A 27220-nucleotide genomic window follows, 5' to 3' on the forward strand; every position below is an offset into this window, starting at 1 on the left:
ACATCTGGGCTAGAAAATGGGGTAAGGCAGACATGCCTTCGTTCTGCTCATCCCTGGCCAATTCCTGCCCTGACCTCTCGGGTCTCGCCGCCCCGGACCAGCTGACTATCATCGATGGCTGGCTGACCCGGGCAGGCGATGATTTTGCTCCCCTGAGACGGGTCACGGTGAAGCGTGCCCATGCTGCCAATCGCTGGTTTACCCCCGATCTCAAGGAGAAGAAATTAGCCGCACGCAGAGCAGAGCGCGCATGGAGAAGAGAATATAGTCCCGCCAAAAAAATCATCTACCTCTCTGTGCTCAAAGTATACAAACAAAGCATACTTGACGCCAAGACCCTGTTCTACTCTAACAGGATACTAGCAGCTGAATCTCAATCTAAAGAGATTTTTGCCACAGTACATGAGCTTGCCTCGTCTAATAGAGCCACGGCCTCGATCCCCCCTTCTCAACCGTTTTGCGACTCCCTCAACGACTTCTTCGTTGATAAGGTCGCAACGATCAAGGCTAATATTTCCCCCCCTTCCCTCACCTTCACTAATCCCTCCCCCCCTGCTATCACTTCCAAACTCACTTCCTTCCCCCCTCTGACCACAGTTACACTTCCTCCCTTGCTCCAAAAGGTAAAGTCAGGCTCCCCCCTAGACTTTGCCCCTGCTCGTATCTTGCGAGAAGTCTTCCTACACTGCCCTACCCCTTCCCTTACACTTTTAAATGACTCACTCAAATCCGGAGTGGTCCCCACTGCCCATAAATTTGCGGCAGTCATTCCCATTCTAAAAAAACCCGGTGCCGACCCTTCATCCCCTTCCAATTACCGTCCCATTTCCCTGTTACCCTACCTGGCCAAGGTTTTGGAGACCCATGTAACCAGCACCCTGAGCACCTATGTGGAAGCCAACCACTGCCTCTCCCCCCGGCAGGCGGGCTTTCGCCCCCTCCACTCGACGGAGAAGGTAGTGATCTCAGTGATGGACAGCCTACGTGAGGGCATTGATACCAACGTCCCCCAGGCCCTCATTCTTTTAGACCTATCCGCCGCATTTGACACGGTGGACCACTCCATCCTCCTCACCCGTGTCAAGGCGGCGGGTATAGAGGGCCTGGCCCTCACCTGGCTTAAGTCCTTCCTGAGTGACAGGGCTCAGGCAGTCCATCTTGCTGGCTTCACCGCTGCCTCTCGTAAGGTGGCATGTGGAGTTCCCCAAGGCTCCTCCCTCTCCCCTCTTTTGTTTAATTTATACATTTACCCCCTCATTTTTATGTTACAGCAGCTCGAGGTCACGGTGTTCAATTACGCCGATGACCTCCAGCTAATTTTTGACCTTTCCCACTCCACTTCCTCTGCTTCAAATGTCCAATCCGTCATGCTGTTCATCCAGGACTGGATGAACTGCAACCACCTCAAACTCAACCCGGACAAGACGGAATTAGTCCTGACCAGAGGTGGTTGCAGTCCCTGGTCCCCCTCCCATTGGCCAACCTCACTTGGTGTTCCCCCGCTCCCAGTTCCTAAGGTCAAGACCCTTGGCATCCTCCTGGATCCCTCACTTTCTGTTCACTCTCAGGTCAATTTAGTTGTTTCCTCCTGTTTTTTTTCCCTTCGAATCATTAGGAAGATTTCTCGTTTTTTTTCTTTACCCGCCCTAAAAATTATAGTGATGGCCATGGTGCTTTCGCGCCTCGATTATGGGAACATCATCTATAATGGCGCTCCAGCCTACGCCACTCGCCGTTTGCAGCTAGTGCAGAATCAGGCTGCCCGCCTGATCCACGGCCTGCCCAAATACCATAGAGCTACTCCCCTACTGCAGGCCTTGCATTGGCTGCCGGTGAAAGAGCGTGCTCTGTTCAAGCTTGGCTGCACTACTTTCCAGGCCAAAACAGGCACTGCCCCGGAATTTATCTGTTCTGCCATCACCCCCTACACACCTGGACGAGAGCTTAGGTCTACTCATCAGGCTTTGTTAACCATTCCCCGCTTCAGCAAAAAAAAGACTGGCGGTACGAAATTCGCAGTGCTTGCTCCCGCATTTTGGAACTCCCTCCCCCCGGAACTCCGTATGTCATCTTCCTACATTGAGTTCCGGAAGGGTCTTAAAACTTTTCTTTTTTCTCGTGCTTACAATGCTTAAATTCCCCTTTGCTCCTGCTTGCTTCTCGCAATCCAACAGCGCCAAGAAACCGCTTGGTAAAAGTGCGCTATAGAAATGTTTTTAAATTCAAATTCAAATTAAATTCAAATACTGAGGATATAAATGATTTATGGGCGGATATTGAGCCTGGTAGACAACTTGTCAGTCTAGCCACCTCCATCCTAGCATAGCCCCACTACTTTCCCAGTTTAAAGATCCCAGCTTGCCTCACAGGGATGTGTAAAGCCTTCAGTGTAACCACCAGTGTGGCAGTTGCAGTAAAGTTTGTGAACTTTGCCAAGTGTGTTCAATGTTTGCTTTGCCCACTCATCAAAGCTTGTTGCTGAAAATAAAAAAATATGGGCCAAATATGTAGGGAGTTTTCTCCGTGCCCATGGGGAGCATTAAGCAATTTCCCTTACTGGACCAATAATATTTATTTTTTTGCAGTTTTCTATAGAGCAAATCGACTTAAGGTATTGGAGCGCTTTACAAGAGCACAACTTGCATTACACAAGGACAAATTCATTCTATGTAGGCACAGGGAAATTAAAATGATTTGCCCAGAATCACAGGATGTTGAGCCAACGCTGAGACTCAAACCTGCATCCCCAGTTCCAAAGTCAGCAGCTCTGGCCATTATGCCACATCCTTTCCCCAATATTTCATATGGCATTCTTGGACAGGAAAATCTAATAAAGGTTACCCACCCCAATACAGTGAGATGACTGTCCCGATGACCAGGTGGCCCAGTGGTGTACAGGGCTTCTAGGTCAAGGGTTTTCACCAGCACAGACGGATGTGGCTCTACTGATGGAAAACCAGCAGTTCTCACACCTAAATAGGTTGTGTGGATGGGGCCAAAAGTGCTAACTCTTCACTAAAGTCTAAATGAGCCCCTTATTCCATTTCTAGTTCCAAATGTCTAATTTAAGCTCACTGTCTGAATCTAAAACAATATCATAGATGAAAATTGTTGAACAATATAGAGTAGATATACAATAATGCTAATTATGGTGTCTTGGAAATAGATCTAAAACAACACTAGGTTTGCAATAGTTGACCCATAATACACTGAGCGAAAGTCTTTCACTCCAATTAAAAGATATTCAATGTTGTGTATGATATTGAACTGAAAGTCAGCTAATCAAATAGACCATTTCTAACTTGCATACTTAGTGTTTAACAAATAGACTAAAACATGTCTGCTTCCATTTGAAGAGATGTGACAGACCTATACCATTCTTGCCGCTCTCCCACCTCACCTTTCCTGATGTAATTTCCTGACTATCAGTCAATCAATCAAAGACATTTGTACAGCGCACAGCTTCCATGATCCCCACTCATATCTACACTTGATCAAAGCGTAAGGTTTTTAAATCCTTCCTGAATCAGTGTTCAGATTCAGCCATACGAAGATGGATAGGCAAGGTGTTTCAAAGCTTAGCCGTCAGTAATGAGAAAGACCTCCCACCTTGGCAAACCTCGGGATATGCAGAAGTCATAGCTGATTAGATCTCAGGGCTCTCACCTGCTGGTACTGACTATCCTGTTTCTCAGATAGCTTGCCCCTTTACCCCAAATGGCTCTAAATGTCAGGGCTTTAAACTCAACACCGGAGCCAATGAAGCTGCTTCAGATGGGGGAGATACAGTGACAAAAGGGTACCCATCAAATCAACCTGGCCACCAAATTCTGTTTTATTTGGAATCTGTGGGTCAGGAATGCCGGAAGTCTCAAATATAAGCTATTTGTGTAATCCAAGCGTGATGTCACAAGCGCATGGACTACGATCTTTCGTGTCTCTACCGGCAGAAGGTGCAGTAGCTTCCTGACGGATCTTAACTTCAGAAAGCAAGACGATGAGATCTGCCGAATTTGGGTGGTGAAGTAGAGGTCAGATTCAAATATGATCCCTATGTTTCTAGCTGAAGTGCCGATATTGGTGGCAGATTCAATTCAGTAGGCCACCAAAGACTAGCTGGAGGAGGTGTCATATGACTGAAGAAAAGCACCTCCATTTTGTCTGTATTCAGAGCATTGATGACCATCCATTTGGCAATGCCCTTTAAACACTCTTTGAAATTGAAAAGGCAGCTCCAGAATGTTCTTTAAATGAAAATAGTTGTGTATCATATGCACAGGAAACAATCTTCACTCTCCAGGTCTCAATGTAGGTGGCCAAAGGTGCCAAGTAAACATTGAATAGCATCGGACTGAGAGCAGAGGCCTGTGGCACCCCAAAAATCAAAGGTTTAGGCGAAGAAGAGAAAGGGCGAAGGAAGACGGGGGCAAGTTTGATCTTCTAAAAAAGATAAAATCTACGACAGTGCAGTGCCCTGAAAGTCAAAATGGCATAGTCTAGTAAACAAACTAGTAAACAAGGTAGAATCTGCTACTGTGTTGAATGCTGCTGATAGGTCCAGCAACACCACCATAGCGGATAGACCACCATCCAAAGCCTCTCTGACCGTCTCAGAAGGTTCCAGAAGAGCTGAGTTCATGCTATAGCCTGCACAGAAACCAGATTGGTCCTGCCAAGTACCACTCATGAGGCATTCGACTAACGCATTTTAGTTAGGGTTCAACTGACCGCCGTGGCTGCCTCAGAAGTGGTACCATTCACGTGGCCTGCAGTTTTATCCTGCTCATGGCAGTGAGTACAGAGCCAGCCAAGTGAATCTGGGGGTGGCGCCTTCCCTGTGTTGCTGTTTATCAGCAGCTGCCACCGCCCCACCCACTTCCGTTAGTGCCAAGGAAACCTTCTGGCTGCCGCGGGCAGCAGTATCTGCTGAAGATCACAATGGACACTGACTGTTCTTTCAATATTGATTTTGTGCCCTATACTGGAGTGCGGTCGCTGGCACCTCTCAGTTCAGTACACGTAGATAAAATCTGTCTCACTCTAATGCTGCAGGGTCCAGATTTGGCACAGGCTGCGGCAGCAGGATGTGCTTTTAATTTAAATTTCCTGCTGATGGACCTGAGCCCCAGGAAATTGCTGCTGCCCTCCAGAGTTTGTCTGTCCTCCCTGACCTTGACACATGGACTCTTCAGGGCAGCCCAAGGCAGCCGGTCACTGCAGCACACAGTTGAGAGACAATGGGCTTTCTTGGAAGCTAGGTTGCCTCAGGCTTCCCTCGACTACAAGTGCAGGGGGCCTTCTTATCACAATAGTTTTATGTAGGATCGACTTCCAAGGTAGGAATCGGTTTTCCTTTAATATCAAAATAGTTGTGTTTGTTTCAGCCGTTGTGGTGCGGGGGCCTCCATGTTGTGTATGCCAGGTTTCCCTCTCCTGAGGGGGTTTCAGTTTGCTTTTACTTTACTTCATGCAGTGCAGAGGCCTGTGTGTTCTGTGTATTGTAAGCGGCTGTGGTGCTGGGCCCGCTTACTTTTGTTTAACTGGCTCCATCCTTTAGTGAGAAGCTTGGCTCATGTTCTCCCATCTCTTTGCTTTGCACAGATACAACAAATAAAGGCGCAGCAGCCCATTTCTGTCTCTGTTAGCAGCCGGACTGCTTGACAGTCGGCCCTTCTAACTACAATGATGTGGGACCACCCCTTCTGCCAAAATTCGTGTGTGTTCAGGAGTGTTTGGGCAACAAGTAACATGTCCAGATAACTCTTGTCAGTGATGTTTCTGCTGGAGCTAGATCAGCGTTTGTCTAGTGGCAGCTTTCATCCATCATGAAGTAGCGCAGGGCGTTAATGTGCCTGCTGCAAAGAACGTGTGCCAGGCAGATCACTAAGCCGCATATTGTGTGGCTAGCTCAGTGGTTTGCTGCTTTTGTCCTAGAGATCCTTTTTTTACTTGCAGTTCATAAGTTACAATCCTAATAACACATTTACATATGAACTGCAATCAAGGAGCTGGCGTGGCATAGGTTTGAACGTTATTCCCACACCCCCGTCTTTCATTATTCTAATGTTGCTAAAAGGGTTCGTTTGGGTAGAATACATTTTTTTAGTAAAACCAACCACTGTGGCACATTTTAAATCCTGGGTTTGCGCTTCTCCGGATCAAATATTCTTAAAATATACTGCCTACTAGTATGAATGACATGTTACTCTTACAACTTGTCTTATGTAACATTTCCTGCAGACTGATTTACACACGTACGATGTGTTGTCTCTGTGTAATGTGTGTATGATGTAAAGTGCTCTGACACCTTATGCTGGTATGAGAAGCGCTATAAAATAAATGAAGTACATGAAAGAGAGAAATGAGTGCCCTTCCATTTCAGGTGCGTTGCAGCAATTTCAAGATCTTCCTACAGTTTCTCGTTGCTCATATGGATGTAACGTCTGGAATTCATCTGTTTTCATGGACTTCATTGCTTGATTTTACTCACAAGAAAGTGTCACACATTTGGTCGTTGAATTCAATTCATAAGTACATTGAAACTATGAAAATGTCACACACAAGCATTATCAAACCTTGGAAGCTATGGATTATGAGCAATTCATATTTGATGACGAAGCTTTATCACTGTACTTTATAACATCGTAAACATAATTTTTACATTGAGAGGCTGAAATGTCAAGAAACAACGAATTTTGGCTGTATGTATCTGCACTGCAAATTGAACATAAAATTTACCTTTGCTTATTTTGATGTCTGGGAGCATATTTTAGAGAATTCTATCTGTGAAAATAAGTCTTTTGACTGGAATAATTCTAAAACTATAAATTCTTTCAGGTTCTTTATAATGCAAGTGGTTTCTTAGCAAAAAACAGAGATACGCTCCCAGCAGACATTGTGTTGCTCTTGCGCTCCTCAGAAAATCACCTTGTTCGGCAATTGGTAACAAATCCCCTCACTAAAACAGGTAACAATATTCTTATAACTGTTCGTTCTGCCAATAGAAATGGTTTTCTTTAGCCATATTAAACTTATTTACTGATAAAATCTTGTATTTATTACTAATTGAAAAGTCATTTCCAATATTGATGCAAAAGCTGAAGGAAAAGCTGTTGAGATTGTTTTAAATTGTGACTAACTTCGTTTGTTTGCCTTTTACTTTACAAATAACCTTAATTCCATAAGGATCACATAGGGCAGTCATAAGGACCTTAAATAGAAGTCGCTTCATTGATGCAATGTTTGACCAACGCCTGGGCCACAGGAATTATGTTATTATATGGCTGCTGCATTTATTATGGATTCACCATACCTGCCACATATTTAACTATTTGCTGCATAATTTCCATATTACAGACAAATTTTCCTAGCATCAACATGCCGATAGATTTCTTTACAATGGTCCTCAATCACTTGTTTCACTCCTTACACTTGAAGGAGCCGGGTTCCACATTCTAGATCTACTCTGGAACCCCAGTCTGATGTCTCTTTTTGTCAGCATGAAAGTGAGGAGGGAAGGAAAATCATTAGCCAAACAATCATTACAGTTCCGATGGACTATGACTCCAGAGAATCACAGACTCCTGATTAGGTTTAGTTTGTTTATTACAAGGCCAAGAACAATTGGACATACAAGCACCTCAGAATGAGGGTGTAAAAATATATGGGAACTAATACAAAGCCAAACCTACGGGTGAAGTTAAGGCAGCGCAACATGCACAGAATTATCAGTTTGAGAATCTGGATACAGAAAATAATCACACCAGGGTTGAGATTCCCCTTCATTGGCGGTTTATAGGTGTAAAGCATTAATCTGTCCCTACTCTACCACTAGCATGCCATCCCTACTTAACATTTCTCAAGGCAAGATCCATAAAGGTGTCAGCGTGTGGAGTCTTTCTAAGAAGTCTCTTCATGTTTAGATGGGTAAAGTAGCATGAGGCTACAGAGCTCGTTCCAAGATGCTCTCTCTCTCTCTCAAGGCAAGGCAGAAGTCACCGGACTCTGTCCCTAACTTGGATACTTCACGTTGCACGAGTAACCCAAAATGCATTGCAACATCACACCATCCAGGCAAGTCACCTCCTTGGGGTAACTTTCCACACGGCAATGATGCTCCCAGGCCTTGGCGAGATGACCTTGATTCCCAGGCTAACTCCGATGAGAAAATACAACAGTTCTTTATTAGCAGTATCGTTGTTCAATGTATCCTCTCCTCCCTTAGCCTAGCTCCTAAACAAAGACATTATTCTAGGTAACAAAGATTAATTCTCCACCTGCAACAGAGACTTGAGAAATAACAAATCCAGCATGCACATGAAATTCACTAGTAAGTCTAATGTGAGAGGTTCCAGGGGAAAAATACAATTCAGGCCTACAGAAATTGGTCTACATAAGAAATAGCAGAAGGTCTCACGAAGTTACACACATAAAATGAACATTATTACTGAGCACATCTAAATTAACACATTACATAAGCACATCAATTGTGTGAATACTTGTCAGCAACATGTACGAATTCTGCACGTTAATGTGTTCGACTAATCACACTTAGTTGCAATATTAACTTCTTCACGTTTACATTGAAAATGTTCCTAACACATCACTTTTCACTTTATTGCAGTGCACGTTCTAATGGCCTAAGTAAATTAAATAAAGAATTATATGTAGGTACAGACTACCCATGATTATAATGCACCCCTACAAATGAAAGAGCAACATTGTGTTCCAACACACTCCTTTCTGGGTTGGCTTTACTGGCTTCAATCCTAGGTTGAACTTTGGTGGTTGTGGAGGAGGTAGATTGGGAGGCATGCATATTCATCGAGTGGCGAGACAATGGGTTTTCTGAGGAGTCTTGAATTTTAGGAAAGATTTTTATTTTAGCTTTGACAACAAAGTGGGTGCCTTTCACTGAATTACTCATTCAGTTTATTAATAATGTGATGAGAAAGAGTAACTCAGATTATGATGATTTCTAGCCCGCAATCATGGTCTTTGTGGAAGTCTGTGAGAAAGTAATTTGTAGAACTTTTTAGCAGCACGCCTTGGAATGTGTGTTACTAAGTACAGTCGTAACATTGTGGGACACATAATTAGCTTAGGTGCGAGTACAGTAAACATTAGAAATAGCCTGCAGCAAGACAACAATATTTAACAAAACTTAATTGAATGTTGGAGGTGGAATTTGATCTAAATGTGCTCCAGCGCAAAATACTAATCATCTCACACGTGTTATAAGGCATGCTTCTGGGTAAAAGAGCAGTCTAAGTCTGCACAAGAGGAGAAATTATATTTGGGGAAGGAAATATCTGGGAGGGGGGACAGAGAAAGCAAAAAAAGGAATAACTCAATAGGGGGAAAAGCAGACGTTTCAGCAAACTCAAATAGAGGAACAAGAAAGGAAAAATGTGAAAGAGTAACCAGAGAAATTTGACTGCATAAGAGAAAATACATGGGAAAATAAAGAAGCCAAATTCAGAAAAGGGGGCAGAAAAAGAACAGGTGAACAGAAGAGGTACAGAAAGTTGGAAAGGCAACACAAAACTGTAAAACATATAAAGGGCCCCTATTCGTCTATGCTTGTTTCTGGGAATCGATTGCTAGACAAATAAATTGAAGGATGTTAGTGACAAACGTGTGTTTACACATTTATTTTAATAACTACTCCATGGGGAAACTCACATCAAATAGTCATATCAAATAGCATTTGCATATCTTGACTTATCACCCCAGGGGCTCCCAGGTGATATGCTGAAGGTCTCAGTTGAAGAGACAGGTCTTGAGTCCCTTCCTAAAGTGGTTGAGGGAGGGAGAAGTGCGGAGGTAGAGTGGGAGGCTTTGGCGTTTAGGTCAGAGGAGGAGCATCCTCCGATGTGGCTGCGGCGTATTTGTGGCATCTGTGTGAGTTCAGAGATTCATAGGTTTCTGGATGGTTGGTGGAAGGTCAGGTGGTGGTTCATGTAGTGTGATACTAGGTTGAGGAGGGCTTTGTAGTTGTTGGTCAGGAGCTTGAACTGGCATCTCTTCTAAATGGGGAGTCAGTGGAGGTCCTTCAGGTGCTGTGTGATGTGTGTTCTCTTGGACAGATTGAGGATCACTCTGGATTCTGGATTGTCTGGAGTCTTTGCATGAGTTTGGAGGTTGTGTCAGCATAGAGTGTGCTGCCCTAGTCGAGTCTGTTGGTGAAGAGGGCCAGCATACCCGCTTTCCTGGTGCTGACAGGGAGCCACCTAAAGATTATACAAAGCATGTGGAAACATGCCAATGGGACGGCTTGACTTGACGTTTCATGGAGAGTTTGCGCCCAGTACAATGCTGAGGAGGTGAGTGTGGTCTTTCGTTGTGGGGTTCGGTCCAATCTCTGTCAGACATCAGGAGTTGTTCAGAGGGCGGTGTGTCTGCCGAAGATCAGCACTTCCATCTTGTCTGTGTTCAGTTTGAGGCAGTTGTCTCTCATCTATGTCTCTATATTCTTCCTGCAGTTGGTCTTTGTCTGGGTGGGGTTCGCTGAGAGAGAGAGGACAAGTTGGGTGTCATTGTCATAGAAGATTATGTTGATGTGTGATCTGACGATGTCTGCGAGAGGTGTCATGTAGATGTTGAAGAGGGTGGGGCTGAGGGATGAGCCTTGGGGTACTCCACAGATGGTGTGTTAAGGATGCAAGGTGAAGGGGGAGCTGGACTCATTGGGTACCTCCTGTGAGGAACAACCCCATCCACCTGAGCCCACCATCTGTGATTCCGATCTGGCGAAGTTGCTGGAGGAGTTGTAGTGGAAGACGTGTTGAAGGTTGCAGAGAGGTCTAGGAGGATGAAGGTAGCTGTTTCTCCTCTGTTGAGTAGGGCTCAGATGTCGTCTGTTGCTGCAATGAGGGCTGTCTCTTGCTGTGGTTTGTTCTAAAGCCTGATTGGGATGGGTCCAGTAGCTTGCTTTTCTCCAGATGATGGGTGAGCTGAAGGTTGACAGCCTGCTCCAGGACTTTGACTGGGAACAGGAGGAGGGAGATGGGATGGTAGTTCTGGAGAACTCTGAGGTCTGCTGTCAGTTTCTTGAGGAGTGGCCTGACCGCCCCATGTTTCATGCATCGGGGAAGATTGATGTAATTATGGATGCATTGAGGATTTTTGTGAGCTGGTGGCTTATCTCAATGCTTCTGAGGTAGAAGAGCCAAAGGGGGCTGGGGTCAGTGGGTGCCCGTGAGTGTTCACAAGTGGTGAGCGAATGGTTGGTGGTTGTGGTCAATAAGTTGCTGAGGATGTCAGAGGGTTGGGGTATGAAGTTTGTGTAGATGGTTGCTATCTTGTTGTGGAAGTGGTCCTCAAAGGAGTCGCAGAGTTCTTGTGATGGAGGGATCATGTTTTCTGTTGCTGAGGGGCACGAGAGTTCTCTGAGGATGGTGAAGAGATCCTTATTTGTTTGGCACTGGTTTAGATGTGGCATGTGAGGGCCTCCTTTTCTGCTGTTTTGAGCAGGCACTAGTATTTGCTGAGGGTTGCTTCATAGGCAGTTCATCGGCGTTGTCCTTCGTCATCTTCTTTCTTGTCGCTTACACTTATTTTTAGCTGTGCAGAGTTCTGCCGTGTACCAGCTGGATCATTTTGTGGTTCTGTGCAACTTGGGTGGTTTGGAGGAGGTGACTTGGTTGGCAGCATTGGTGATCCAGGCATTGAAGTTCTCTACTGTTTGGTCCAGGGTGGCAGTGATGATGCACTGAGATGGTGAATTACTTTGGTCCACAGCTCGAAAACTTGTGTATAAACCATCTCCTCTGTATCCCCAGTGGAATATTCAGGTGTTCACTTGCCATTTCTTACCCCTTTCTTTTTCAGTCATAGTTTTGTTTCTATGAAAACCCTAAAACCTATACTTTTGTGGATGTTCTCTGCATTTTACATGGCCACCCATGGTATGACCATTTTAAATTGTTTAAATTACATTTTTACTGTTTATTCTAGCCTGTGTCTTTATTCACCTGATAAAAAGTTGCAGATAGAACAAAGGGTACTAAAATCACAAAACATGGCTCATGCCTACATGTGGAAGGAAAAGCAAAATGTTGTTGATTCTGTTACATCAAACTAATGGTCAGTTTCACAGTTACCACATCTAAACTATAACTTGTGCATCATTCAAATCTTCAACCCAAGTCCATCTTGAAATACTGGCTGTTAGTTGGTAAGCAGACCTTGTTCTAAGCAATGCTTTAAACTGCATCTTCATTGCTAGAGTGTTATAAGGCCAAGTGAAATCCCTTACTTAAAGCGAGTGGCTCCCTTGCTAAAAGTGAATGGCTCCACTTTTCCAACAGAAATTGACATCAGTGATAAATAGCAGATCAATGTATTCATGTGAAGAGTATACAATAGCACAGAGGCCCATAATGCTTAACAAATACATACCATATGTGAAAATTAGAGTTTATAATTTTTACCCTTTAAAGTTAAGTTGTCTTATGCGTAGCTAAAACTTGTCTCCCATGTTTGATGATGTAAACTTAACTGTATTTCTGTTATGCATCACAATATCTAATGCAGTTCTTCACCTGCACTCCTTTTCCTTTCCTCCTTCATTATTAAAGGACATGTTGGAAAGAGTCAATTGATATAAGTATTAAGGGATTTGGTTTGATAGGTCCTTGAAATGTAATACTAGTATAGAAGCTCTGAAGGCTAGGGCTCTAGCCTCGGTGAACGGTTTGAAGAAATTCAACAAGGGATACAGCGAAATGTCATGTAGGTCCATTCTAAAACCTTGCATGGCTATGATACCCCTGCTATTTCAATACAGTGCCGAGCTGTTATATATTAGTGGCAAAATTGGGTCAGATGCAGAGGAGGGTAAATGTTTAAAGAGCTTACTGTCCCTATCTGGATCAGCTATGATTCATGCGGTAAGAATGGAGACCGGTATGATATCTTGGAATATACTGGCCCAAATCGCACTAATAAGATATTGGCAAAGACTGAGTGTAGGGGGAGAACAGAAAGTCTCCCAATGGAGTAAACATGAGATCCAGCAAAGTAAATTAAGAAGTGTAAGGAAAAATCTGGTGGTGGTATGTAAGTATATGAAGTTTAAGCTGTGCCCACAGAATTTACAAATAGAGGTCTCAAAAAATGAGTTAAAGGCATTAGTTAGAGAGGTGTCCCGTGAATATGAGCAGCAGTACTTGAGGAAAAAATCGGTACAATTCATGCTCAGATCTTGGAAGAATGAAGCATGGTTTCCAAATGTAGATTTTCTACCAAGTTGCAGGATTAGATGTGACTTGTTAAGAATAAGGATTGGAATCAATCCCTGTTATATCAATGACAAGTTAAAATCAGAAGTGATCCAATCCTGAGAGAACTGTACATGTGATCTGAGCACAAAATGCGATATATTGCACATTTTAGTGAATTGTCTAAATATTTTACCTCAGCGGAGATTAGTTTTACAACCAATATTTTAAAAATATGGCATTAAGAGCTGTGCGCAAGCTATAGAATTTTTAACTGATATATGTTTTTTGGATATAGCATGCACCATTGGGAGGTTTAGGATTGAAGTTAAAAAAGCTCCTTCAGGTGTAAATAAAAGTGAGGTTTTCAGTAATGTGTTACAATGAGCTGCTGATTGTGCAATAAGCTCCAGTTGCTCGTTTTTAACAGGATTTTAAAGGGTGAATTTCAAATGTGTTAAGTTGTTTGCAAATATGAGAATGTATATTCATAAAGGGAACATGTTTGTACTTAGTGTGTTGTTTAAAAACCAAACGGTCTAAATAAACATTGTTTTGACTGACTGACACAAGTCATTATCTTACCTACGCCATGTTTTAAATTCCTCTTCAGCACATGTCTTCCATTCCTCTGCTCTTGGCTGAAATGGGAGGCAGAAACAAGTGCTGTTGGGCAGGCAGGCCTTTTATTCCACTGGGCATTTCTGTTGTGGGCTGAAGTTCTTGGAAGCAGGGGGCACAGGGAGGCTTCAAGAGAGAGTGAGAGAAAGAGAGGTTGTTAGAAATATGGTTACTGGTTGACTGGGGTGTGAGCCCTGGTCAAGCTGCAACCCCAAACCTAGTCAGGGTAAAGCACAAGCAAACCTCAAATTAACCTGTGCTCACCCCTCCCCCGATAGCTTGGCACAGAGCTGTCACGCTTAACTTAGAGAGAATGTGCAAAGTATTTGTGCAACACTGCAAAAGATTTACAAAGAGACCTTAGACATAGAATACCGCACTTGTTACACTGTAGGGATAATGCCTGAGTGGTGCAGAGATCAGGGGAAAAAGCCTCCTATTCCCCAAATAGTGAAAATAATTTACACATCTATTAGCAAGAAGATGATCAGCACCCACTATTCTCAAGCGATTTCAATATTGCATCAAAGATAAAATGTCACATTTGAATACATCACAATTAGTTACATGGAGACGTTTTTTACAAGTTTTCAAATTCTTTATTCTTTTCAAAGATTGTCTTCCAAGAGTATGTGTGCAACACATCAAACAGTAAAACATCGAAAACACCACACAAAACGATCCCAAACAAAGTTAGAAAAATGGATCTGAATATTTAAGGTTTATCTAGTATAATATTTTGTGCTCTTTTTAAATTTTAGTTTATATATTTTGCGTATATTTCCTATTACTTTATCCCTTAATTCATATTAAATGTATATCTTTGTGCTTTGTGTAAAGCATCCACATTGGATTTCTGGTTGCATCTGACCGGGACAAAGTTACCATTTCAGGCTGACCATGGTGGTGCATGGGCCGGCCACAGGGACCCAGTTAGGCCCACTGAACCAGAGAACCTTAAATCCTAGTTTACGGAGTGTTGTGGGGGCCGCGTTGCATATGCGGCGTGCAGCCGTAGTGAAGCGTCGGTTCCGAGATGCGGCCAGGCTGCGGTGTTAGATCCTGTTACGTCAGCATTGAGGATCCTGTCTACAAGTGCTTGTGGTGTGAGATCTGGAGTCGTGATGTGTTATGTATTCGGGATCTTACCCCGGGTCTGAGGAGCTGGGATGCAGAGTTTGACATCATTGCAGAGGCTGCTGTCGCAGAGAGATGTAAGGGCCTGTGCCGAGGATGCTTTGCACACCCTGAGACAGTTCCAAGGGACCAGGCCTGGGGTGGCACCATTTGGCAGGGTCGACTCACAGTTGGCAGAGTCCAGATGCAGATGAAAGTTTGAGAGTCAAGTGATGCAGGTGCAGTCCTTCTCAGCCAGATGGGAGGCAGCAGGCAGCAGGTCAGTTTAGCAAAGCACAAGTCCAGCAGAGTGCCGTCCAGCAGAGAGGCAGTCCTTCAGCAGCACAGCGGTCCTTCTTCCTGCCAGAGTATCCACGGGTCCAGAAGTGTACTGAAGTGGTGGTGTCTAAGGTTCTTTTTCTATGTACAGTTGTTCCTTTGAAGTGGGGAGAAGCTTCTAGAGATATGCTTTTGTAGTGTACAGATGTCCTGCCTTCCCTGCCCTGGCTCCAGACTAACTACAGGTGGTATGCTTTCCTTTGTGTGGAGACAGGACACAGCCTATTCAGCTGTGTGTGGGTCTGTGCCTAGTTCCTCCCTCCTATTCTGCCAGTGATGACCCATCCAGTAACACCTAAGCTCTCATTGTATGTGACTGTATAGGAGGAATACACAAAGCCCAACTGCCAACTACACCCTGTCATGTAAGCAGAGAGAGGTGCCAAAATCAGTGCTTGGAACACTGGGGTAGCTCTTCCTGATGGTTGGAGCTCCAATTGCACAGGTTCTGTCAATTATTTTATTACACAAATAGTCAATAATATTATTCACTATTTTTTTTTCCTAACTAGGATATACACATACAAATGTTTTATATTGTTTTTATGATTTTTTAATTCATAGTGGAGCTTTATAGAATTTAATAACTTTTTTAAACTGTGCTAGTGTGTATTGTATTATTTATATAGTCTTGTCATGTTTGTTGTATCATTTTGTGCTTTTATGATATATGTCGAAATAAAGCTTTATGAATTTGAATTTGTAAAACAAAATGGAGTACATTAGCTGGAATATGACCCTCTCTGAAAGCTAAGGTAAATTAAAAAAAATGAAGTTAAATGTATGTTGTATGCATGCTTGTAGGTGAGAGTGTTTATGTGCACAAGAATGTGTGAATGTGTTAGTATGTGTAAGCATGTGTGTCTGAGTTAAAGTAAAGGTCAAATGGTGTGCAAAGTCACTTCCGCTACCCCAGGCATTTTGGTGATTTGATGTTCATGGGCTCTTTTAGTACACCAGAAGCTGCAAGGAGAGAGAAAACAGGAGTGGCAGGAGATGATTGGCAAAAGAAAAACAAAACAAGAAATCCACAACCTCAAGCTGTCTTATTTTGGGGTGGGGATTTTTTTTTGCGTAATTTGAAGATAGTCCCAACATTACAGTCCAAAATATGTGGAAAATTAATTTATATTGTTCATACTGACACTGCTTGACACAGCTCAATCAACCAGAAACAATCTTTAAGCATAGAGGTTCAGCACTTCTGCACGCCCAATTTATAAATAATACGGGAATCAACATCAGCACCAGGACTTCAATGTATGTATCGTCCACTCAAGAAAATATTTTGAAATTTCATTTTAAATTGATTTATCGCTTACAGATAGTGCCCTTGTTTGTTAGTAAACTGCATTTTAACTTAAAAAATGAATTTCAGTAAATGACAATGATTGTTTCACGTAAAAGGCAAAAGACCCAGCTTCTGATTTTAATTTTTACATTGGTGAACACTTAATTCCATACTTTACATAGTACATGTAACTCAACTTATAAATTGCTATTTTAAATTTCTATCCAGAATAGTACATTATAAAGGCACAAACATGCCTAAGGACACGGAGGCCTTTTAAAAAGTAAGTCCAAAAACACAAAGACCCTTCCAGTATCAGTTTCAGTGTGCTATGCACGGTGTTGCATTGAAGAGAGAGCATTTGCTTAAATCCAAATGCTAACTCCTTGGGGCTAAATATTAATGCAATATTAATTCTGAAAAAAAATATCCACTTGTTTAATCATAGGTAGCTATCAGTCATTAAAGCAAAACATCTACTCCCCTCTGGATCCTACCAACCTAGAGCACAAATAATATTGAATGTCAAAATAGCACTTCTCTGGAGTGACATTCCAAAAATAATCTTCTCGTTTACCAGGTGAAGAACATGAACATGCCATCACTGCGGAATCCTAATTCAAATTTCTTCCTTACTTAACAGATATTGAACATCATGGTATGTCAGATCATTACTGATTATTTCAAAATCTAAATACACTACAAACTCCCACAACAGTTGGGTTTGTACATGATTAGAATAAAACATATCCCAGCATACCCACACATTGATTGTTATCCTTTTTCATACCTAAAAATTAACACAGTTTGTCACATGGCTTTATATGTTCTCAGTAAAAAATGTGTGTTTGTTGAACAACATAAACATTGGGATGGTGCAAGTCTGATTCCTTGCTCCCCCTCAGGAGACGTTGGCTTCAGTCCTGTTAGCTCACAGTGCACCATTTGTACCCCTAACCTTACAGGTTAACAAATGTGTATGCAACCTCAGAACATGACAACCCTAAATTCCCAAGGAATCTTGGTTACAGATATAGAACCTTTTTGTTCAGACTCTCTTGCATACCCAATGGAAATACACAATATATACACAACCTGCAGTTTCAATGTTTATTTAAGCTGTGAGATTCTTGAGTAAAATAAATGCGCTGAAATTACTAATAGAATTAAACATATTATCATAAATATCATTACAAGAACAGTGAAGAGAATGAATAATTCCACCATTGTGCTTAGACAATATATGATGGCATATATGTATGGTGAAATAGAATAATGTATTGTGCTCCTACCAAATGCTTCCTGACATAGTTTTGCCTATGGGGGGTGATCTGCTAAGAATCCATGCCGAGGAATCTAGCTCCCCATTCCCTGAGGGCAAGTGTCGTCAGGCTGTCTGTCTTGGTGAAGAGCAGCACATTCTTCGTGGAGGTGGCAGGAATATGAGCTGGAATTCCGGCATGCCGTGACTTTGAAATGTCAGCAGAGTGCTCTTCTCATTTAAAGGAAGTAGTTTTATATATATAATAAACATTGCCTATGATGGCATATCGAGGTCTTTGCCTGGCTGCAATTGTTTGTGTTAGCTAGATAGCATTGTCGCCTACAGGGCAACAATGAGCCGTGACAATGAGAAGTGAACTCTATACATCATACTGAATGTTCCATGTGTCATGATAGTGTGCCTACGAAGTTGAAATGTAAGCAAATACAGTTTCGGAGAATCCTGTCCTGCACTTACACGTACGCAAATGTATGTCAAAAGTCACCGTGTTGCAGAAAGAAGGCAACTTAAGAAACGTGAGCATAAATATGACGTTGTTTCTTGCCAGGCCACCGGACAAGTTGACATGATTCACAAAAGGCATTTTTGAATATGGAAAGTAGTACTCCAGCGCTGCTTCTTCACATGCCACAAAATGCAATTAACAAACCCTAAAATTGGAGATCTCCCACTCTACCTCTCTAATCATTTCTGTACAAAGATTCTGCCTCAGTGGCAGAGATCTTTGCACATGAAAGTAAACATAAATAAAGGATTCAGTAGTAAATGTGAAAGGGAAAACGGGGGAGTGGTTGCAAAATAGGGAATAATTACTACAAAATGGGTGGGGTTAAGAGAAATTTAATGAGGGTTTTAGGGAGTACATGCTAGTAGAAAACTCTCACCCACATGAGTGAATGACAATTGCTAGTCACAAAAAAACACTCCTAATATTACTACAACCTAACAGACACAAAATAGGTGGAAATGTACTGCAGCCCTGCCTTGGAGTAAGACAAGCACCACACATAACCACCCACCGGTACTGCAACACACATTTGCTACAAATCAAAAACAAATGCTAGTGGCGATGGGTGATTTTAATTTTAAAGTGTTGTTCAAAAAATATTTAATTCATGAATTATAATATTTCAATACATTTGTAATTTAATAACAATTTTAGGAGATAGTGTGTTTAAGGCGTCCTAGATGAATATTAAGTGTTTAAAATACTTTTAATTTGATTTAGTTCATTTTGTTTGTTTGAAAAAGAAAAACTTTATTACATTTCCCTATAATTTTCCATAATAGCTGTTATGGTTAGCATAGATCTAAACAAACAGATAGAATATTGTTAATATTAACTTTACATTCAGTCCTTGGAGTCTCTACATGAGACTCCTAAATCTACATCTAGATGTAAATCCCCACTCAAAAATAGTAAATATAAAAATGGTGGAGATTTACACCTAGCTGTAGGTGTAGATGTACATGTGAATAGATTTACAGATGTAAAATTACCTTGGTGAATAGGGCCCAAGTTATACCTGCATTCCTTCAATTGCTGACTGCATAAATAATGCTTGTTAGTTCATTAAATATCCAAGCCTGGGGTGATTAATAAAATAACATGCATTTGTAAAGTGCACGTTCAACCAAGGGTATCCTGGAGCTGAAAAACAGATGTTTATTGTTACCCAACTCAATGGTACTCATATTGACGCCAGAAGGATGAAAGGCTGAGTGGACCCGCTGGGATTTGAACTTGTGGCCATGAGGTCAGACACAGGACCTTAGAGCGGACACTAAGCCACCAGTCGTGGCAAACTAAGTGTAAGATATTTGGTGGCTGGTTGAGGGGGGGTAGAAGGAACCACAGTCCTTGTCAGGGTGGAACCACAAGCAAACTCCAAATTAACCTGTGCTCAACCACCTGGCAGCCTAGCACAGAGCAGGCAGGCTTTAGAAGCAATGTATAAAGTATTTAAGCAACACTTTAAACAGTAATACAGTGAAACCACACTTAAAAACGTAAAATGAATTTACCTTCTTTTGAAATACATTCCACCCTGCCCTGTGGACTGTTTAGGTCCTACCCTAGGGATGACTTACATGCTTTTCAAATGAAAGGCATAGGCCTGGCATAAACCTGCACACACAGGCTGCAATGACTGGCCTGAGTCCTGCTTAAAAGGCTACTTAAGTTGGTGGCAAAATGAGTGCTGCAGGCTCACTAGTATTATTTAATTTACACGCTCCGGGTACATGTAGTACCACTTTACTAGGGATGCATAAGTAAATTAAATATTCCAATTGGGGATAAGCCCTTTAGCACTAGTTACAAGTGGAAAAGTGTACAGAGTCCCAAGGCCATCAAAAACCAGGTCAGCAAATATAGGAGGGGTGAAGGCAAAATGTTTGGTGGGAGGTCAGCCGAAGGCTGACAGGTATAACACTAACCCTGTCCTGCTGGCAGGAATTTTTAATTTAAGATAATTTTACTCTCCAATTGCACTCCCTCACTACTATCAGTATACTAGGCTTAAAGTTGTAAAGGTTCAAACAAATGCAGCTTTATATGAAAGCTTTTCCTAGCTGGCACTCAAGACCCTGTCTTGGCAAATTTCAAATCTCTTATCTTTCTGTCCTCTCCTGATCAGAAGAAACTTGTGAATTTGATTCTAAGGAACATTTCATTGTAAGCAAAAAATATTCTATAAAAGCCTCGAACTATGTAATAAAATATGGAGCCCGACTTGATCTTCAAAGATGGAAGAAGAATTGGTTTCAAATATAATTCAGATGTTGCACCATGTGCATTTGGATACAGGGGCTTGCAATATCAAACTTTATAAAAAGGAGAATCCAGTGCACATTATTGAATATAGGCACTATGTATTTAGCCACAGCAGCAACACATAGGTTAAACACACATACCGCACATTAGAAACTGTTAGATTTAAGGGACCGGTGGCCTTTCATTGACTCGTTCAATTGTAACACAGATTTGCAGCCCATGTAACCTATATGATACAAAATTAGAGTTCGGAGCAGTTTCTTATCGACACTTACAGATGTACTTGTAGTGCATTGTATGTAACATCTAAATGTGCGGTAACATAGCCTACAGGGACAGCCGTGCAATCTAAAATCAAGTTATGCTTCAGAAGTAGATGGGGCAATAATATCCTTTAACTGTGCTCTGTGCATTTGGGCCGGTGTCCTGCACACATAGAACTACCTTACCACAGTGATAGTCATGGTAAACAGAAAATAAAAACACCTACCGTTTTTAAAAGAGCATGTGGCCTGTTTAGTAGTCCACAGCCACCAAAGAAGCACAAAGCACTAAAGGTCTCATGAGTTCCCCGGGTACAGGTGCGGCCATACCAGATGTCTAAAATCTTCTCTCCTATATCTGGAGATTTGAGTTATTTCCCCAGGAATGGGGAATAACCAGTGGACCTGGGAATACTGGGGTGAAATTCATATACATTTACCACCTGCTTGGAGTGAGTGGTGAATATGTGGAGTGTCTTGTCTCTCTGGCGTGGTGTGAGGGTTGTGTGGCATGGTTAGTCAGAGGGCAGAGAGGGTTATGTTTCAGCTGTGGGGGGGTTTCCTGCTCCACCAATGCTCCATGTGGCTGTAGGTGGAGCAACTGCCCCAGCCCTCGCAGCTCTGCTTGCTAATCTGGGCCCAGTGTCTTTGTCTTTGAAATGCTCAAATCAGGAGTCTGCCGATCTGATCATTTCAGACCCACGGGGGAGGTCGTAATGATGTCCCTTATGCCCAGAACACAAGCCACGGAGGGACAATCCCAAATGAAATATTTCTTTATTTTCGTACACAAATATTCACAGAATCCAAAGAGATTCACCAGTTTGCCATGGCAGTCTACCCTTGTTGTAGCTATGGTAGCTTGTCATACATAGTCATGAGCTACTGTGAAAAAAACTGCGTATTGTGAACAATCCGGTTGGGTGCGAATGACTGAAATGTAGATAAGCACATTTGATTCTTTTTTTCTTCTTAGAAATGTTTGTTTTTGTGGAAGAATCCATTTCTCTACAGCCATACATACGTATTGGAGTGTACGTTTAATTTCCCTTCCTCTCCGCATTGCAATGTAGGGAAAGGACTTGCATAACAATTGTGCACAACTTCAGAGAGATAAGACCATTAGGGGTGGGCGGAATTTGCATAATCGCGTCACGCAAATCTCCGCGAAACGGTAAATAATCTCCGCGAACACGCAGAAATTCCGCGAACACGCGGAATTACTTGTTCGCGATGCTTTTTTCCTGTTCACAATCGCTGTTTGCATGCTCGGGGAGAAATATCTCGCAAACACGCATTTTGAGAACGCGAACAAGCAAAAATTTTGCGAAGTCGCGGAAAGCAGAATTTTGGGCAATTTCGCGTTCTCCGCGGAACGCGAAATTACCCAAATTCCGCAAATTCCGCGAACGGAACGGAATTTACCGCCCAGGCCTAAAGACCATGCAGTCTCATTAGGATTTTGCTGGAGAACTTGAAAGGAATATCCAAGTTTTTGGCTCTGGCCATATATTTACTCAAACTGACCATCTGGCAAATGGTTTAATTGTTCAGACTTGTCTATCAATGCTCTTTTTTAAATCCACGCGAGGCGATTGACACCCATTGATCAGTTTCGTGTAAGTTTCACTTGGACAAAAATACGTTTCGAATCAGTCAGTCAGTCAGTTACTTTTATTCGATCATTAAAGATCAAAAAAAGAGACAATACAAACAGATAGTCACATTACATAAGATACAGGGCAAAAATTCATCAATTACAATAGTAGTTATAAATAACATTATCAAAGTTTAAAAAGTTTGAAGAGAACATATTTCATAAGTTCAATTCTAAGTTAAAAAGAATAAATAAGATACAAGAAGTATAATTTCAATTTAAAAAATCTAACAGGAATAGAAAACTCCATGGCAAAAGACCACCATCCGTCACACCACGTCAGTCATGTTAAGACTGGGCCGTGCTCTAACACGCTTCTTACTGATACGAACAGCTGCAACTAAAAAATTTGCTACATAAAAAGCAATAGTAGTGTTAGGCAAAAGTTGCAAGAACAGAAGCGCTGGCCCAACCTGGGCGAAACCAGCCCCTTTAAGTAAAGGTAACACGTATTTTGTCCTAATCTGGGCATAATGTTCACAGAACACAGTAAAATGTAGTGTGTCCTGACAAGAAAAATTATCACAATCACATGGGGTAGCATTATCAGGGGTGGCCCATGTGGGATAAAAACCTAGCACAAAATGTATCGGGTTTAAACGGAATTTGATTAGTAGAGACCTATGAAGTGGGCTGGTTACAAATGCCAGGTAGGGTTCAAGACCAGGAACAGTTATTAACCCATAGTTCCTTCTCACTAATGGCTTTTTTAGTTCCAAGTCCTCCCTCTCGACCATGAATCGTGTTAATAGTGCGGTCTTAATCCCCATGATGTCCTTCTTATTAATACAGTCAGGGGAGTTAAATAGCTCTGGTCTGCCTACTATTGCCAACATCTTTTTAACGTATGCCATCCATGGGATTCTATAGGCTCTATCCAGGGCAAGGCAATCCTTGAGTATCAGGCGGGTTAGAGGAATTTCCTGGTTAAGCCAAGTTTTTAACCAACATATGACAGGTGCCACTTTGATTAAGTCTACAACAAACCCCATACCCAGTTCTGAGTGTATTGTAAAAGTGGGTGTGGACTGGGGAACAAACAGCAAGGATCTTAAAAACTTGTTCTCCACCCTCTGTATGGTATCGCTGTTAGTGTAGCCCCAAATGGCAGAGCCATAGGTGGCTATAGCCAAAGATTTAGCTTTGTAAACTTTCAAAATGGCCTCCAGGGGGCAAGCTCCCAACCGTTTGGCAAAACCAAGTATAGCTGTGGCCGATCTTGCCACAGAATTGCCTTTTTGTTTATGTTGCGGGCCCCATGTACCTTTCTCGTCAAAAATAACCCCTAGGTAAGTAAAAATTGGGACCCTTTTAACCTCGTGGCCTAGGCAAAAAAAAGATTTGGATTTATTTTTCCTACTGGCCTGACCAGTGACCATAACCTGTGATTTTTTAGTATTAATTTTCAGGTCTAATGATGTCATAAAATCACCGAAAGAGGCCAATAGTCTATCAAGAGCCACCCCTGAACGTGCCAAAAGCACGGCGTCATCAGCGTATAGGAGAACTGGGATCTTAGTGTCTCCTACACGTGGTACATCCGCCACTGCATTGGCCAGGGCTGGGTCCAGGGCATTTATATATAGTGTAAAAAGAAGAGGTGCCAATATGCACCCCTGCCTAACACCCCTCTCTGACTTAAAGCAGCAGGTGCACCTTCCCCCTTGTGTGACTCTCACTGAGGCTAATAAGCCGCGATGGAGATCTGCCAAAAATCCAACCAGAGGGGGATCAACCCCTATGTCCAAGAGAATACTCCACAGTTTTGACCTGTTAACCAGGTCAAAGGCTGAGGAGAGGTCCATGAAGGCCATATACAAGGACCCCTACTTTGCAATAGTATATTTCCAAATAAGTAAGTGAAGATTTAAGCATTGATCCTGCATGCTCCTATTAGCCCTAAAACCATATTGAGCGTCTGATAATATGCCACTACCCTCGAGCCAAGTGTTCAACCTACCCAAAATGACTCTGCCTAAGATTTTAACGGCAGAGTCAATTAGGGAAATAGGCCTATAACAGGCCGGATCATCCCTCTGGCCTTTTTTAAAAATTGGGATGATTATAGACTTTGCCCAAGACTCGGGGATATTCTTATTTCTAGCGGCATTAAAGACATTTGTTAATATTTTGGCCCACAGTTTAGGAGCAGACCTATATAGGTCTGCAGGGACGCCGTCAGGACCTGGCGCCTTATTTTTAGATGTCTCAAGAATAGCTTTTTCTACGTCCTCCTCTTTGAAGGCCGAAACTGGACCAACCTGATTAAAAGGTAGCAGCCCATCTAAATTCCCAGACGAAAATGAACTATAGATTTTTTCAAAGTGGGCTAACCACTGCTCGTCAGGAATGCTGCAATCCATAGCCTGATTCTCGCTACCGGAAAAGAAAGAATGGTTTATAACTCCCCAAAATTTGGAGCTATCCTGCAAAGTTTCCGGTAACAGTAAATTATTCCAGGCTTCTTCCTGAATCTCGTTTTTACGAGCTTTAATGGCCAGTTTATACTGTTTCCTCAAAGATGCGATCAGAGGTCTGTTTCTCGGTTTTCCCTTTATCGCCTTCAAAAGAGCAGAATGAGCCTTGGTGCAATTAGTATCAAACCATTTTTTGCCTATTTGGCTGCCTGGCTTAGATTTAACCAGGAGGGCAGCATTTATAAGTAGGCAAATGGTATTAAAGGCCTCAACTATCCTGGGGTTAGTGTTAGCATGGTCTAAGCATATACCCACCTCCGGTTCAACCTTAGACAGAACTTCTTGTAAAAAAGTAATCGGGATCAAATGGGCCCATTTAATCTCCTGCCCTGGTCTTTTGCTACAAGGGCTCTGGTTCCCAAATTTCTTGAGTCTTTAAAGGCCAAGAACCCTTCCGAAGCGACCTCAGCTATCACGGGATTATGGTCACTAAATACGGAGTCCTCAACCCTGTAATTTAAATCCAAGGACAAAATCAATGAAGAAACAAAAATGTAATCGATGACTGATCCTGAATCAGTTCCTTTAAAAGTACAAAGTCTCTGACCTTCCATGCAGCAACCGGGTTCGGAGAGGTCTGAGGAAGCCAGTAGGCTCTCCAAAGCCTCACCTTGTTTGGTATGTTCAAAATGTGTGGATGATGAATAGGGAGATCCATCATCATCGTCCAAAATACAACCTAGGCTGCAGGGATGGATATTAAGGTCACCCATTAGGATGACCTCAAAGCTATTATGTGACGCTCTGAATTTGTCCAGAACCTCCCCCAGAGATTCTAGATGCTGATTTAAGCTGACACTGTCTTTAGAATTATAAAAATTGATCAGAAGCAAAGAAGGGGAATTTGCAACCACTAATTCTACAACTAAACAATGTTGGAAACCAGATTCTACCTGTTTTGCAAATCCTTTCAGGTTCAATGAAACCAACAATGCAAGGCCCCCCTTTGCCCTCCCCGCCAAACTAGGTGTGGCTGGAATATAAAAATGAACATAGCCATCCAAAGAAAGACTATTCGCTGTGTCCCAGGTTTCCTGCAATGCAATGATATCATGGGACACAACATAGCCCACCCATAGCTCGTCCTGGCTTTTGAGTCTAATGCCTGCAATGTTCCAGCTTAAAATTTTGCAGGTAGTTTTTTTGCTGAACTCATGCGGCTCTGTGACTTCAGCTCCTTTTCCCTCAGATCTAACTATCAAATTGTTTAGTGCGGGAGACATGCTAGAAGAGGACCCCTCCAGCCCCGGTCAAGCTAAAGCAACCGGATGGTATATATTATCAGTAAGCTCGGGGGGGGGATATAGCAAAGTTTGGGTTAATTCCCCTTCTTTCCTGGTTTTGGCCAGAACTTCCAGAAATGTTAGGATAAAAATTATAAAAATACCACAGATCGTATACCCTTATTTCTGACCTATTATGACTAGGTGGTTGATCACAAATAAAACGCACCACACGGCTACCCTTATATTGATATTAAATCATTCCCCTTGCACTTTTTTTGGTCCATGTCCCACCCAAACTAACTCTTCTCGTGAAGACAATCTTCCCGTCCAAAAAGTTCGGGATCGGTCTTTTTTGATTTAGCCAAAAAATAACTTTATTTTTGAGTTGTTGATAGGATTCCTCTGTGCCGATTTTAAGTTCCGGAACACCGGTCAAGACAACAACATAAGGAATAGAGTCAGGAGGTAGGTGGATATGGATTTTGGAGGATTTAGTTGTTCTGTCCCCGGAGTCTGTGTTTAATCCTTTATGTGTACTCCTGCTAACAGATTTAGTTCCTGATGAGTCCCTTAAACCAGCCCTGACCTGGCTACCACCTTGAATGGTGGTATTGTCTTTTGTCAGAGTTCTAAGGGGAGATACCCTAGAATTAGCTATAGATGGTGCATCAGTGATGGGAGGAGAAAGTGACGGGGCAGGAAGAGTGGAATTAACCTTAATAGGGTTGTCACTGTCCTTGGTGGCTAATTTGATAACATTTTTTAATGAGCAAAAGTTATCTAAGATAGTTTGCTCAAGTCGATCAACTTTGTCAGTGACCACCTTTACCCTTTCCAAAAGTGGCAATAATAGGGAACGGACTATTTGCTCGATCTGAATCATCAGATCACTATATTGGGGCTGGTCCGAAAGCCTATTAGAAGTTTCACCCAAAAGTGAGTTATC

The 27220-nt window shown here is 42.4% G+C and overlaps 1 protein-coding gene across 1 annotated transcript in view; it reads left to right on the plus strand.

Annotated features, from left to right (window-relative positions):
- MYO3A (myosin IIIA) overlaps positions 1-27220 on the plus strand; it is a 1336625-nt gene that overhangs the window by 711820 nt on the left and 597585 nt on the right. Inside the window, exon 22 of the mRNA XM_085630108.1 lies at positions 6838-6967. Within this exon, the coding sequence (XP_085486234.1) occupies positions 6838-6967 (130 nt within the window). The remainder of the gene's footprint in view (positions 1-6837; positions 6968-27220) is intronic.

This window comes from Triturus cristatus, chromosome 10 (assembly GCF_964204655.1).
Source record: "Triturus cristatus chromosome 10, aTriCri1.1, whole genome shotgun sequence".
NCBI lineage: Eukaryota > Metazoa > Chordata > Amphibia > Caudata > Salamandridae > Triturus > Triturus cristatus.